This window comes from Leiobunum rupestre, chromosome 1 (genome assembly GCF_980474605.1).
Source record: "Leiobunum rupestre chromosome 1, qqLeiRupe1.1.hap1, whole genome shotgun sequence".
Classification (NCBI taxonomy): domain Eukaryota; kingdom Metazoa; phylum Arthropoda; class Arachnida; order Opiliones; family Sclerosomatidae; genus Leiobunum; species Leiobunum rupestre.
Window position 1 is genome coordinate 60,823,224 of NC_143384.1, and position 16,057 is coordinate 60,839,280.

Here is a 16,057-nt window from a genome sequence, read left to right on the forward strand (position 1 = left end):
AATTTTGATAACACGTATCGTATTTACTCGAGGTCCCCGAGAAAACGCCAGTTTTAAGTCAGCGTGCTTTCGTTGACTCATCACGGCCAACTTTGATCACGCGCTGTTCGCGCTATAGCGGCCAACCTATTCGTTGAAATTTCTATGTTAACCTACGAGCCAAAGATATCTGTATGAGATGAGCGCCCCTAGCGGAATATTTTGTTTAGAATAGTTTTATTTTATACAGACCAAAGGCGGTTAATTCAAACTTTTTCGTATTAAAATTGTATTATTGTCATTTTTACGCAATTACTTTGGATAAAACTGTATTATATTATTATTATTATTACCATTTAATTGTAAAAGTTGCCGATATATATGTGATATTTTAAATTAAGCGTATAAGACGAGTTAATAACAAGCGTTTTGCATTGAAGTCAATAAAAAAACTGTATGAGTTCAGCGCCACGTTCGTTCTAGCGGGAAAATCCTTGCTCACGGAATTTCGGCGAATGGGTTGGCCGCTATAGCTCGAACAGCGCGTGATCAAAATTGGCCGTGGACTCATCAACTAACTCCTGGTCCATTTCGTGTACGTTCATTAAACTTTTAACGTTGTTGGTTTGGAATTATTTTCTAAATTTAATTTGAAATAATTTAAATTTATATCACTGATCGTTTATGTTTAAAAATGGCAAGACCACCGTCTACAAAAAGTACGCATTATGCGCATACATAAATTGTGTAATTGCCAAGGCTAAACAAAGTAGTGAATCATTTTTCCAATTTCCAAAAGATACTAAAAGGTAATTAAATTATCGCCGCTTTTTTACTTTTCAAATTGAACTGTGGTTTGAAAGTTTAATAACACTGATATTATATAAATTAAATGAACTCTCTCACCATGAAATAATTAACTTCTACCTTAAAAATTATCCTTCTTTATTTGTGCATTTAAATCAACCTTTAAATGAGATTAAATCAGGTAAATCAAATATAAATCAATTGATTTTTTTGATAATCAGTTAAAAGTTTCACAGAAAAAATGGACTGGCCAGGAAAACCAAATGGCTCTAGCAATATAATATACGAGTCCAAGCTCGTACAAACTCTTATGTAGATTATTTGCATTATTAACACCATGGCTTCTAAGGCAGTGGATATCAGACATAAAATTTACATCTGGATTTAGTGATGTTGTTTTTGATGCATTAGCCCAGTAAGTGAAAACTATGAATATGCAAGATAGAAATTGTACGTTACTACTTGATGGAATGAGCGTACGTTCTTCATTATCCTAAGACGAAGTTAATGGTTTTGTTGAAACTGGTGCCTCATCAGAGAAAATGCTCGCGTATCAAGCTTAAGTATTTATGGTGCAACGAATATTTCAGCTCTCGAAGGAAGTTCTAGGCAACACTTTTGTTTTTTATAAAGAAAAACTGTTAATCGTGAGCTCTGTTACATGCCCATTAGTGTGTTCATTATCCTGTTTATTTCCTTCATGTGAAAACTGTAAATATTGTATCACTTATCTCATTACTCAGAAATTGTAATTTGCCTGTGCCTAACCATAAGTTGTTCTTAGCTTTGTAGGCCATTTTTGAATAAATAAATAAATTTAAAATATTGATCATAAATATATTTTTGCTGCAACATTAAATTTAAAATTTAATAATAATGTAACTTACTGAAATCAAGAATGTATTTATTTATACCTAGGGAGAATATCTATGTCGAGACGGTTTTTAGCCTTTCTCTCAATCCACCCGTTGGTCCCCCCAGTACGCTCCTCCGCTTAAAATAAAACGAATAGTCCCGGTATTTCATTGGCTGCTTAAAATTTACATCACCTAACGCGATGGAAATCAAACGCCGGTGACGTTTTGTCTCCCCCCCCCCCCGCGCGCGAGACGGGGGAAAGGCGTTCAACGTGCCCGGCGATTGTCGCAACATAATCATTCTTCCTAAATATAAATAAATACATTCTTGCTAAAATTATATAAAAGAATAATTAAAAATTATAAGAAATATTAGTATGAATGAATATAATACAATAATAGGTGCAAATTGACAGACTAAGTAAAAGATAAAAAAATTGTTAGCCCGACATTTGACGTTTTAATTGTTAGGTACCCTAGGACCAACTTTTTTATTTCACTCATCGGAATCAAGACGTCGCGTATGAAAATTGTTAACAATTTTCACTGATAAGACTTCCCGTCTATGTATTGGGTTGTGACGTTCCACATTCTCTTTAATAGTTCTGTTCAGATTAAATCAATTTCAAAAACCAATTCCAAATAGTTTTCGAAATTTTGCTATTTTGTAAATTTAATCATTTAATATGGTTTGATATTTTATTGATATTCTTTGAGTATGACAAGATAACCTTATGCACTACGGATTGTTGCGAAAATCACTAGATATCTTTTATACAGTCATAGCAAAATTCTTAATTTTGCTCATTCTTTTGTGCAAGAATCGAAAATAACTTACAAGTTCGTACATAAAAATTACAAAAATGGTTTTTGCACTAAGCTAGAGACGATTAAATTATTATTTGAAACAAGTTTTCATGGCAAGTTTCTATCAATTATATTGGTCAAAACTAGCTTTCAAACCAAAGAAAAACTATTTCAAACCCAATACTGAAACGTGTTGCGACTTCTTTTAAGGTAACTAGCGCTGGTTACCATTAACGTCGGTTAGAAATGTAAAATTAGGATATTGACCATAAATATGGAACTTTGTACTCCCTTTAAACAAATTTAAAATTCATCAAATCAGTTATTTTATGAGTTATCTCGTTAATTAGTGTATGGGTTTATAACAGACAATTTTTGGTTTAGGTAAAATATGGTGGATGAAATGTGAAATTAGGAGATTGACCCAAAATATAAGATTTTAAACACATTTATGAAATTAGGAGATTGACCCTAAATATAGAATTATATCCTCCCGTTAAACCCATTTATGAAATTAGGAGATTAACCCTAAATATAGAATTATATCCTCCCGTTAAACACAGTTATGAAATTAGGAGATTAACCCTAATTATAGAATTTTATCATCCCTTTAAACACATTTATGAAATTAGGAGATTAACCCTAAATATAGAATTATATCCTCCCGTTAAACACAGTTATGAAATTAGGAGATTAACCCTAAATATAGAATTATATCCTCCCGTTAAACACACTTATGAAATTAGGAAATTAACCCAAATTATAGAATTTTATCATCCCTTTAAACACACTTATGGAATTAGGAAATTGACCCTAAATGAAGAATTCTATACTCCCTTTAAATACATCAATGAAATTAGGAGATAGACTCAAAATATATAATTCTATACTCCCTTTAAACACATTAATGAAATTAGGAGATTGATCCAAAATATAAAACTTTAAACACATTTACGAAATTAGGAGACGGACCCTAAATATAGAATTCTATCGTCCATTTAAACGCACTTGAGAAATTAGAAGATTAACCATAATAATATAATTTTATCCTCCCTTTAAACACATTAATGAAATTAGGAGATTGACCCCAATTATAGAATTTTATCCTCCCTTTAAACACATTTACGAAATTAGGAAATTGACTAAAAATACGGGACTTTATACTCCCCTTAAGCACATTTATGAAATTAGGAGATTGACTATAAATATAGAAATTTATACTCCATTTAAACACATTTAGGAAATTAGGAGATTAACCTTAAATATAGAACTCCATACTCCCTTTAAACTCATTAATTTAAGACAAAATAGTTGTCTGATTAATTCGTGTATTGTTTTATTTCGTTTTCACACTCTAACGAAAGGTTTCTAGGAAAACATTAACATGATGAATAAGATCTTTGGTCTTACCTATAGAAAAGAACGCTGATAAGGCTGTGTAGTAAGACGTTTACCAAATGATAGCCGAAGGGGTCCAGTCCGTGAACTGCGAAGTTGAGGCGGAACGTCAGCGTGCACAAGGGACGATAAGACTTGTGACTCTCTTCCTGGGTGCCATTAATAAGGAACGGAATATATATAGTTACACTCTAACGTACGTCCTTAATGCGCTAGCTTTCATTAGTGCAGAGGCTCGAAACCTCGAAGCGAAAACCACGTAACACGAATTACGTTGTTTTGGCTTTATATAGTTAGGTACATTCTACTGGGATTACTGACAGCAGTCTTCTATCATAAATATTAATATTAATTAATTAATAAGTATTAATAGTTTATTAGTTAACATTAACTAATGTTGATTAATTAATATTAACTAATACTAATTAATTTATAAATTTTCACTATTAATATTAATTAATTAATAAGTATTAATAGTTTATTAGTTAACATTAACTAATGTTGATTAATTAATATTAACTAATACTAATTAATTTATAAATTTTCACTATTAATATTAATTAATTAATAAGTATTAATAGTTTATTAGTTAACATTAACTAATGTTGATTAATTAATATTAACTAATACTAATTAATTTATAAATTTTCACTATTAATATTAATTAATTAATAAGTATTAATAGTTTATTAGTTAACATTAACTAATGTTGATTAATTAATATTAACTAATACTAATTAATTTATAAATTTTCACTATTAATATTAATTAATTAATAAGTATTAATAGTTTATTAGTTAACATTAACTAATGTTGATTAATTAATATTAACTAATACTAATTAATTTATAAATTTTCACTATTAATATTAATTAATTAATAAGTATTAATAGTTTATTAGTTAACATTAACTAATGTTGATTAATTAATATTAACTAATACTAATTAATTTATAAATTTTCACTATTAATATTAATTAATTAATAAGTATTAATAGTTTATTAGTTAACATTAACTAATGTTGATTAATTAATATTAACTAATACTAATTAATTTATAAATTTTCACTATTAATATTAATTAATTAATAAGTATTAATAGTTTATTAGTTAACATTAACTAATGTTGATTAATTAATATTAACTAATACTAATTAATTTATAAATTTTCACTATTAATATTAATTAATTAATAAGTATTAATAGTTTATTAGTTAACATTAACTAATGTTGATTAATTAATATTAACTAATACTAATTAATTTATAAATTTTCACTATTAATATTAATTAATTAATAAGTATTAATAGTTTATTAGTTAACATTAACTAATGTTGATTAATTAATATTAACTAATACTAATTAATTTATAAATTTTCACTATTAATATTAATTAATTAATAAGTATTAATAGTTTATTAGTTAACATTAACTAATGTTGATTAATTAATATTAACTAATACTAATTAATTTATAAATTTTCACTATTAATATTAATTAATTAATAAGTATTAATAGTTTATTAGTTAACATTAACTAATGTTGATTAATTAATATTAACTAATACTAATTAATTTATAAATTTTCACTATTAATATTAATTAATTAATAAGTATTAATAGTTTATTAGTTAACATTAACTAATGTTGATTAATTAATATTAACTAATACTAATTAATTTATAAATTTTCACTATTAATATTAATTAATTAATAAGTATTAATAGTTTATTAGTTAACATTAACTAATGTTGATTAATTAATATTAACTAATACTAATTAATTTATAAATTTTCACTATTAATATTAATTAATTAATAAGTATTAATAGTTTATTAGTTAACATTAACTAATGTTGATTAATTAATATTAACTAATACTAATTAATTTATAAATTTTCACTATTAATATTAATTAATTAATAAGTATTAATAGTTTATTAGTTAACATTAACTAATGTTGATTAATTAATATTAACTAATACTAATTAATTTATAAATTTTCACTATTAATATTAATTAATTAATAAGTATTAATAGTTTATTAGTTAACATTAACTAATGTTGATTAATTAATATTAACTAATACTAATTAATTTATAAATTTTCACTATTAATATTAATTAATTAATAAGTATTAATAGTTTATTAGTTAACATTAACTAATGTTGATTAATTAATATTAACTAATACTAATTAATTTATAAATTTTCACTATTAATATTAATTAATTAATAAGTATTAATAGTTTATTAGTTAACATTAACTAATGTTGATTAATTAATATTAACTAATACTAATTAATTTATAAATTTTCACTATTAATATTAATTAATTAATAAGTATTAATAGTTTATTAGTTAACATTAACTAATGTTGATTAATTAATATTAACTAATACTAATTAATTTATAAATTTTCACTATTAATATTAATTAATTAATAAGTATTAATAGTTTATTAGTTAACATTAACTAATGTTGATTAATTAATATTAACTAATACTAATTAATTTATAAATTTTCACTATTAATATTAATTAATTAATAAGTATTAATAGTTTATTAGTTAACATTAACTAATGTTGATTAATTAATATTAACTAATACTAATTAATTTATAAATTTTCACTATTAATATTAATTAATTAATAAGTATTAATAGTTTATTAGTTAACATTAACTAATGTTGATTAATTAATATTAACTAATACTAATTAATTTATAAATTTTCACTATTAATATTAATTAATTAATAAGTATTAATAGTTTATTAGTTAACATTAACTAATGTTGATTAATTAATATTAACTAATACTAATTAATTTATAAATTTTCACTATTAATATTAATTAATTAATAAGTATTAATAGTTTATTAGTTAACATTAACTAATGTTGATTAATTAATATTAACTAATACTAATTAATTTATAAATTTTCACTATTAATATTAATTAATTAATAAGTATTAATAGTTTATTAGTTAACATTAACTAATGTTGATTAATTAATATTAACTAATACTAATTAATTTATAAATTTTCACTATTAATATTAATTAATTAATAAGTATTAATAGTTTATTAGTTAACATTAACTAATGTTGATTAATTAATATTAACTAATACTAATTAATTTATAAATTTTCACTATTAATATTAATTAATTAATAAGTATTAATAGTTTATTAGTTAACATTAACTAATGTTGATTAATTAATATTAACTAATACTAATTAATTTATAAATTTTCACTATTAATATTAATTAATTAATAAGTATTAATAGTTTATTAGTTAACATTAACTAATGTTGATTAATTAATATTAACTAATACTAATTAATTTATAAATTTTCACTATTAATATTAATTAATTAATAAGTATTAATAGTTTATTAGTTAACATTAACTAATGTTGATTAATTAATATTAACTAATACTAATTAATTTATAAATTTTCACTATTAATATTAATTAATTAATAAGTATTAATAGTTTATTAGTTAACATTAACTAATGTTGATTAATTAATATTAACTAATACTAATTAATTTATAAATTTTCACTATTAATATTAATTAATTAATAAGTATTAATAGTTTATTAGTTAACATTAACTAATGTTGATTAATTAATATTAACTAATACTAATTAATTTATAAATTTTCACTATTAATATTAATTAATTAATAAGTATTAATAGTTTATTAGTTAACATTAACTAATGTTGATTAATTAATATTAACTAATACTAATTAATTTATAAATTTTCACTATTAATATTAATTAATTAATAAGTATTAATAGTTTATTAGTTAACATTAACTAATGTTGATTAATTAATATTAACTAATACTAATTAATTTATAAATTTTCACTATTAATATTAATTAATTAATAAGTATTAATAGTTTATTAGTTAACATTAACTAATGTTGATTAATTAATATTAACTAATACTAATTAATTTATAAATTTTCACTATTAATATTAATTAATTAATAAGTATTAATAGTTTATTAGTTAACATTAACTAATGTTGATTAATTAATATTAACTAATACTAATTAATTTATAAATTTTCACTATTAATATTAATTAATTAATAAGTATTAATAGTTTATTAGTTAACATTAACTAATGTTGATTAATTAATATTAACTAATACTAATTAATTTATAAATTTTCACTATTAATATTAATTAATTAATAAGTATTAATAGTTTATTAGTTAACATTAACTAATGTTGATTAATTAATATTAACTAATACTAATTAATTTATAAATTTTCACTATTAATATTAATTAATTAATAAGTATTAATAGTTTATTAGTTAACATTAACTAATGTTGATTAATTAATATTAACTAATACTAATTAATTTATAAATTTTCACTATTAATATTAATTAATTAATAAGTATTAATAGTTTATTAGTTAACATTAACTAATGTTGATTAATTAATATTAACTAATACTAATTAATTTATAAATTTTCACTATTAATATTAATTAATTAATAAGTATTAATAGTTTATTAGTTAACATTAACTAATGTTGATTAATTAATATTAACTAATACTAATTAATTTATAAATTTTCACTATTAATATTAATTAATTAATAAGTATTAATAGTTTATTAGTTAACATTAACTAATGTTGATTAATTAATATTAACTAATACTAATTAATTTATAAATTTTCACTATTAATATTAATTAATTAATAAGTATTAATAGTTTATTAGTTAACATTAACTAATGTTGATTAATTAATATTAACTAATACTAATTAATTTATAAATTTTCACTATTAATATTAATTAATTAATAAGTATTAATAGTTTATTAGTTAACATTAACTAATGTTGATTAATTAATATTAACTAATACTAATTAATTTATAAATTTTCACTATTAATATTAATTAATTAATAAGTATTAATAGTTTATTAGTTAACATTAACTAATGTTGATTAATTAATATTAACTAATACTAATTAATTTATAAATTTTCACTATTAATATTAATTAATTAATAAGTATTAATAGTTTATTAGTTAACATTAACTAATGTTGATTAATTAATATTAACTAATACTAATTAATTTATAAATTTTCACTATTAATATTAATTAATTAATAAGTATTAATAGTTTATTAGTTAACATTAACTAATGTTGATTAATTAATATTAACTAATACTAATTAATTTATAAATTTTCACTATTAATATTAATTAATTAATAAGTATTAATAGTTTATTAGTTAACATTAACTAATGTTGATTAATTAATATTAACTAATACTAATTAATTTATAAATTTTCACTATTAATATTAATTAATTAATAAGTATTAATAGTTTATTAGTTAACATTAACTAATGTTGATTAATTAATATTAACTAATACTAATTAATTTATAAATTTTCACTATTAATATTAATTAATTAATAAGTATTAATAGTTTATTAGTTAACATTAACTAATGTTGATTAATTAATATTAACTAATACTAATTAATTTATAAATTTTCACTATTAATATTAATTAATTAATAAGTATTAATAGTTTATTAGTTAACATTAACTAATGTTGATTAATTAATATTAACTAATACTAATTAATTTATAAATTTTCACTATTAATATTAATTAATTAATAAGTATTAATAGTTTATTAGTTAACATTAACTAATGTTGATTAATTAATATTAACTAATACTAATTAATTTATAAATTTTCACTATTAATATTAATTAATTAATAAGTATTAATAGTTTATTAGTTAACATTAACTAATGTTGATTAATTAATATTAACTAATACTAATTAATTTATAAATTTTCACTATTAATATTAATTAATTAATAAGTATTAATAGTTTATTAGTTAACATTAACTAATGTTGATTAATTAATATTAACTAATACTAATTAATTTATAAATTTTCACTATTAATATTAATTAATTAATAAGTATTAATAGTTTATTAGTTAACATTAACTAATGTTGATTAATTAATATTAACTAATACTAATTAATTTATAAATTTTCACTATTAATATTAATTAATTAATAAGTATTAATAGTTTATTAGTTAACATTAACTAATGTTGATTAATTAATATTAACTAATACTAATTAATTTATAAATTTTCACTATTAATATTAATTAATTAATAAGTATTAATAGTTTATTAGTTAACATTAACTAATGTTGATTAATTAATATTAACTAATACTAATTAATTTATAAATTTTCACTATTAATATTAATTAATTAATAAGTATTAATAGTTTATTAGTTAACATTAACTAATGTTGATTAATTAATATTAACTAATACTAATTAATTTATAAATTTTCACTATTAATATTAATTAATTAATAAGTATTAATAGTTTATTAGTTAACATTAACTAATGTTGATTAATTAATATTAACTAATACTAATTAATTTATAAATTTTCACTATTAATATTAATTAATTAATAAGTATTAATAGTTTATTAGTTAACATTAACTAATGTTGATTAATTAATATTAACTAATACTAATTAATTTATAAATTTTCACTATTAATATTAATTAATTAATAAGTATTAATAGTTTATTAGTTAACATTAACTAATGTTGATTAATTAATATTAACTAATACTAATTAATTTATAAATTTTCACTATTAATATTAATTAATTAATAAGTATTAATAGTTTATTAGTTAACATTAACTAATGTTGATTAATTAATATTAACTAATACTAATTAATTTATAAATTTTCACTATTAATATTAATTAATTAATAAGTATTAATAGTTTATTAGTTAACATTAACTAATGTTGATTAATTAATATTAACTAATACTAATTAATTTATAAATTTTCACTATTAATATTAATTAATTAATAAGTATTAATAGTTTATTAGTTAACATTAACTAATGTTGATTAATTAATATTAACTAATACTAATTAATTTATAAATTTTCACTATTAATATTAATTAATTAATAAGTATTAATAGTTTATTAGTTAACATTAACTAATGTTGATTAATTAATATTAACTAATACTAATTAATTTATAAATTTTCACTATTAATATTAATTAATTAATAAGTATTAATAGTTTATTAGTTAACATTAACTAATGTTGATTAATTAATATTAACTAATACTAATTAATTTATAAATTTTCACTATTAATATTAATTAATTAATAAGTATTAATAGTTTATTAGTTAACATTAACTAATGTTGATTAATTAATATTAACTAATACTAATTAATTTATAAATTTTCACTATTAATATTAATTAATTAATAAGTATTAATAGTTTATTAGTTAACATTAACTAATGTTGATTAATTAATATTAACTAATACTAATTAATTTATAAATTTTCACTATTAATATTAATTAATTAATAAGTATTAATAGTTTATTAGTTAACATTAACTAATGTTGATTAATTAATATTAACTAATACTAATTAATTTATAAATTTTCACTATTAATATTAATTAATTAATAAGTATTAATAGTTTATTAGTTAACATTAACTAATGTTGATTAATTAATATTAACTAATACTAATTAATTTATAAATTTTCACTATTAATATTAATTAATTAATAAGTATTAATAGTTTATTAGTTAACATTAACTAATGTTGATTAATTAATATTAACTAATACTAATTAATTTATAAATTTTCACTATTAATATTAATTAATTAATAAGTATTAATAGTTTATTAGTTAACATTAACTAATGTTGATTAATTAATATTAACTAATACTAATTAATTTATAAATTTTCACTATTAATATTAATTAATTAATAAGTATTAATAGTTTATTAGTTAAAATTAACTAATGTTGATTAATTAATATTAACTAATACTAATTAATTTATAAATTTTCACTATTAATATTAATTAATTAATAAGTATTAATAGTTTATTAGTTAACATTAACTAATGTTGATTAATTAATATTAACTAATACTAATTAATTTATTAATTTTCACTATTAATATTAATTAATTAATAAGTATTAATAGTTTATTAGTTAACATTAACTAATGTTGATTAATTAATATTAACTAATACTAATTAATTTATAAATTTTCACTATTAATATTAATTAATTAATAAATATTAATAGTTTATTAGTTAACATTAACTAATGTTGATTAATTAATATTAACTAATACTAATTAATTTATAAATTTTCACTATTTATATTAATTAATAGTGAAGGCAAGTGTTTTTGAAACGTTTCTATTACTGTTATTATTTCTAAAAGTTAAATAACAACAATAAGTATTAAAATTGTAAAAATCACGATATTCGCGATATTATCGTGATTTTATTTATATCAAACGTTTACTAGTTACGCGATATTATCGTGATTTTATTTATATCAAACGTTTACTAGTTACGCGAAATCGTGATTTTATTTCTATTAAACGTTTACTAACGCGAATTTATCGGGTTATTATTTCTATTAAACGTTTACTATTTTCCTCAATATTAAATTTAAATTGATTAAAAATATCATTACTTATATCATATGTAACATAATTTATCATAAGTATGCCTCTGTGTAACATTTCCATGGAAAATATTGCAATGGGACCTAATAAGGGAACCCAAAAATGCTTAAATTCTAATAATCCTTGCGTTATTGAAAATAGGTCACAATGGAATATAAATCACGTGATCCCGAGGCAAGAGCTAACCTATAGATTGTGAAAGCTAGGAGCAACAAACTCAAGGAGAACGCAGCTAGCCTTTAAACACGCTAACGAAGGGTTGTGTACGAATTTCATTGGACGAGCGTCACGAGCCTTTACGATGAACGTTTTACGGGCGGGGGGAAGACAATTTCCGAATTTCCCCCTTCCGACGGCAGCAGGCGCTAAAGCGTCTAACCAATGAAAATTGTACGCGAGAAAATTAACGACTTTTGACGGGTTGCGTTCTCCTTGTGTGGGGTGTTGTGTTTGTTGCACCTAGGTGAAAGTTAGAAACGAGAGTGGAATTCTTCTATAACTTCTGTTTCCATCAATAAATCTGATGACGCGTTTCCGTCACGGAGCTGGAAGTGACGTAATTTACGTAATATCCCGTCAAAAAGGTTTCATTAAAGAAAATGATTTTAGGGCATACTTATGAGTTACATATGCTAATATTAATTATTTTTAAACTAAATTTAAATGCCAAGCACAGTGGCGTGCGGTAAACTAAGTGTCAGAACCGTCTCGAATTGCACCGGGACCGTGAAGCTAGTACCTTTAGCGTTAGATGGCAGCACCATAGGCGGACTTTCTTTGAACTAAACCATTCCTCAATTTCACCCTTTCGCCAATCGCCAAAGTCACCAAAACTCCAAAAGTGAAAATGACTTCATACAAAAAGTTTCACTCTCGCTTGATTTCGTACCTTTAACTATGCTGGTCATGATATTTCTTAAGCATAAATAATAGCAGGCAACGCGTCTTTTTTATTATCCAATAAGAACTCGAATCGCTAAACCACGTCATTTTTAAAGTAAGGTAGTACAGTCAGAAGGTCAACCGGATCCCGGTGTTATTAATTATTATAGCGAAAATTGGGAGGTTGTAACCGTTGGGCGTGAGTTTAATTAAGTTTTAGTAAATTTAAATATGAATTTGAAAATTTAAAATGCAGTCCAGTTAGCAAATGTATTAAAACTACAATCGACACAGTGTAAAAAGCGCAACTGAAAAGTCAGTTCAGTCAAGGCTTGGCGCAATATTGAATTACGAGATCAAATTGTTATTATTAAATACAAATTGAACTATTAATTATTTACATAATAAATACAACTGAATTATCGAAATAAAAATCCATTTCAGAAAACAAATTTTAAAAATATCGCGAATTTTGCGACGGAAATTCATTGAACTCTTTTTAATCACGGCGGAACCCCTTTAAGGTCGTATGCCAATGCGAAAGTCGGCTTCAACCTATGGCGGGGAAATAGTATTCATCCGCCTACGAGGGGAGAGCCACAGAAATAACAACATTTCTTGACCGACGGCGAGAGCGAGACTTTATGTATGAAGTCATATCGACTTTTAGTCCACGGTACAGATTTTGCTATTTATGTTTCAAAATATTTTTCAAAATAATCGGCAGAAGGAATAGGTGTATTTGCTATCGGGCGCGGAGGTGTTTGCTTACAGGGCCGGATTACCCAATAGGCCAACTATTACAAAACTTTTATAATTTTCTTTTCACAAAAAACTATTTTTTTCGGGAGTAATTTTACTAAATGAGTCCACATTTCTCGATATCATTTAAAGCAATCATTTATTAACGTCACTAAAATATCCGCAAAGTCTACATTGAAATTGTATTTTCCATCTATTTGTCAATTATAAATTTCGGGAAAAGGGGCACCAAAATGATCTTGGGCCAAAGCAGGGTGACCACTATAAAAAACCCAAAACATTTATAGGAATATAGGAAATTCGACAGTCGATTTATAGAAAAATATAATAGTATTTTCTTGGATAATATAGGAACGGTTTATATATTTACACAGGTTAGACTACTTGTACCTTCATACGTGCTAGCGTTTTGAGCCTCTGAAGTTCTTCTGACAAGCAACCCTGTTTTCTACTACGCTACTGGTACGCCCTCTAATGTATTTAAACAGTACTAATTAATTTATTATAAATTAACTTTTTGCCCTCTAAAGTATATAAACAGTACTAATTAATTTATTATAAATTAAATTTTTATAAATTTTAATTATAAAACACTAATGAGCTACCGTATTTAAAATTTGATAATACGTATTTAAAAATTTATTAATTATCTACGATACATTTAAATTTAAAATATAGGTGGCGCTCCATTTTTAAATATAAATATTATTTTAACAATTGTTGATTACAGTTCAGAAACTTTACACAAGCCGGCGCTGTAGGCGTGAAGTAGAATTTTTCAAATTCTCTAAACGCTGGAGCAGCTCATAAGCGTCCATCTCTGAGCCGAAGTAGTCTAACCTGTGTAAATATATAAACCGTTCTATAGCCTACACCAAACTAGTGAAGTCAGTTTAATAAGCAGATGAACGATTTTCCTAATTCAGTTCAGCGCAGTTCTTTGGAGAAGTGGTTTGTATTTTATCAAAGGGATTTAGTATGACATTAAGCGCTGGCGGGAAATTCGAAAAAAACGCGCGAAATCCAAAATAATATTTAATTATAGGAAAATATAGAAAAAATGGTGAAATTGGTCACCCTGGCTAGGGCCCCACAAGGTCTGAATCCGTGGCCCTGTTCGCTTACCTTGTGGATTGGCGTTCCCCAGAAGTCGTGCAGGAACAGATTGGCCACTGGCGATCTGGGCCGAATGTCCCTGTTCTCTTTAATGGCCGCCACGTCGTCGAAGACCAGCCCGCAATTGAGGGCGTTGTAGTAGCAGACGACGGCGGAGGTGGCCACGGAAGCCGAGTGAATGGTCGACAGAGAGGGCTGCTGCAGGAAGCGGAATTTGGGTTTCGCGCCACCCGATTCCGAACACGATGGTAATTCTTCTTTGGTCTGCATTCCAAATGGCGTTCGGTTTATTATAACTTGAGAAGGGAATCCGACATCGTGTCCTCGATTACCCAGGGTTCCTCGAACTCCTGCGAAAATAACAGAACAAAAAATATTTTTAATAATCATTTCTCAAATTTTATGAGTCTGCTATGGTCAAATTAGATTAAGAGTTAAGAGTCAGCCTCTCAAATAGCACTATTTGTTTAATTTATATTTATTTAATTACCAATGGCGGCTTTTACGCATAAAAATTTATAAATGCTATAATCAGCTAGATTCCAGTAAATGTTTATACGTTATCCCTAGCTTTCTGAAATGTACTATTTATACCAAGAACGTGTACTATTTACACCAAGAACGTGTACTATTTACACCAACAACGTGTATTATTTTCACCAAGAATGTGTACTATTTACACCAAGAACGTGTAAGAACGTGTACTATTTTCACCAAAAATGTGAACTATTTACAATTAAGAACGTGTAAGAACGTGTACTATTTACACCAAGAATGTATACTATTTACACCAAGAACGTGTACTATTTTCACCAAGAACGTGTACTATTTTCACCAAAAATGTGTAATATTTACACCAAGAATGTGTACTATTCCCAAAATTGA

General features: G+C 22.4%; 1 protein-coding gene across 1 annotated transcript in view; it reads right to left on the reverse strand.

The window, feature by feature from the left end:
• The window catches only part of LOC149963463 (protein O-mannosyl-transferase Tmtc3-like), a 146,670-nt gene that overhangs the window by 55,259 nt on the left and 75,354 nt on the right, over nucleotides 1–16,057 (reverse strand). The window contains exons 2-3 of the mRNA XM_090180503.1: nucleotides 15,182–15,522; nucleotides 3,861–3,997 (exon numbers count right to left, since the gene is read on the reverse strand). Coding sequence (XP_090036629.1) covers nucleotides 3,861–3,997; nucleotides 15,182–15,442 — 398 coding nt within the window. The 5' untranslated portion in view covers nucleotides 15,443–15,522. The remainder of the gene's footprint in view (nucleotides 1–3,860; nucleotides 3,998–15,181; nucleotides 15,523–16,057) is intronic.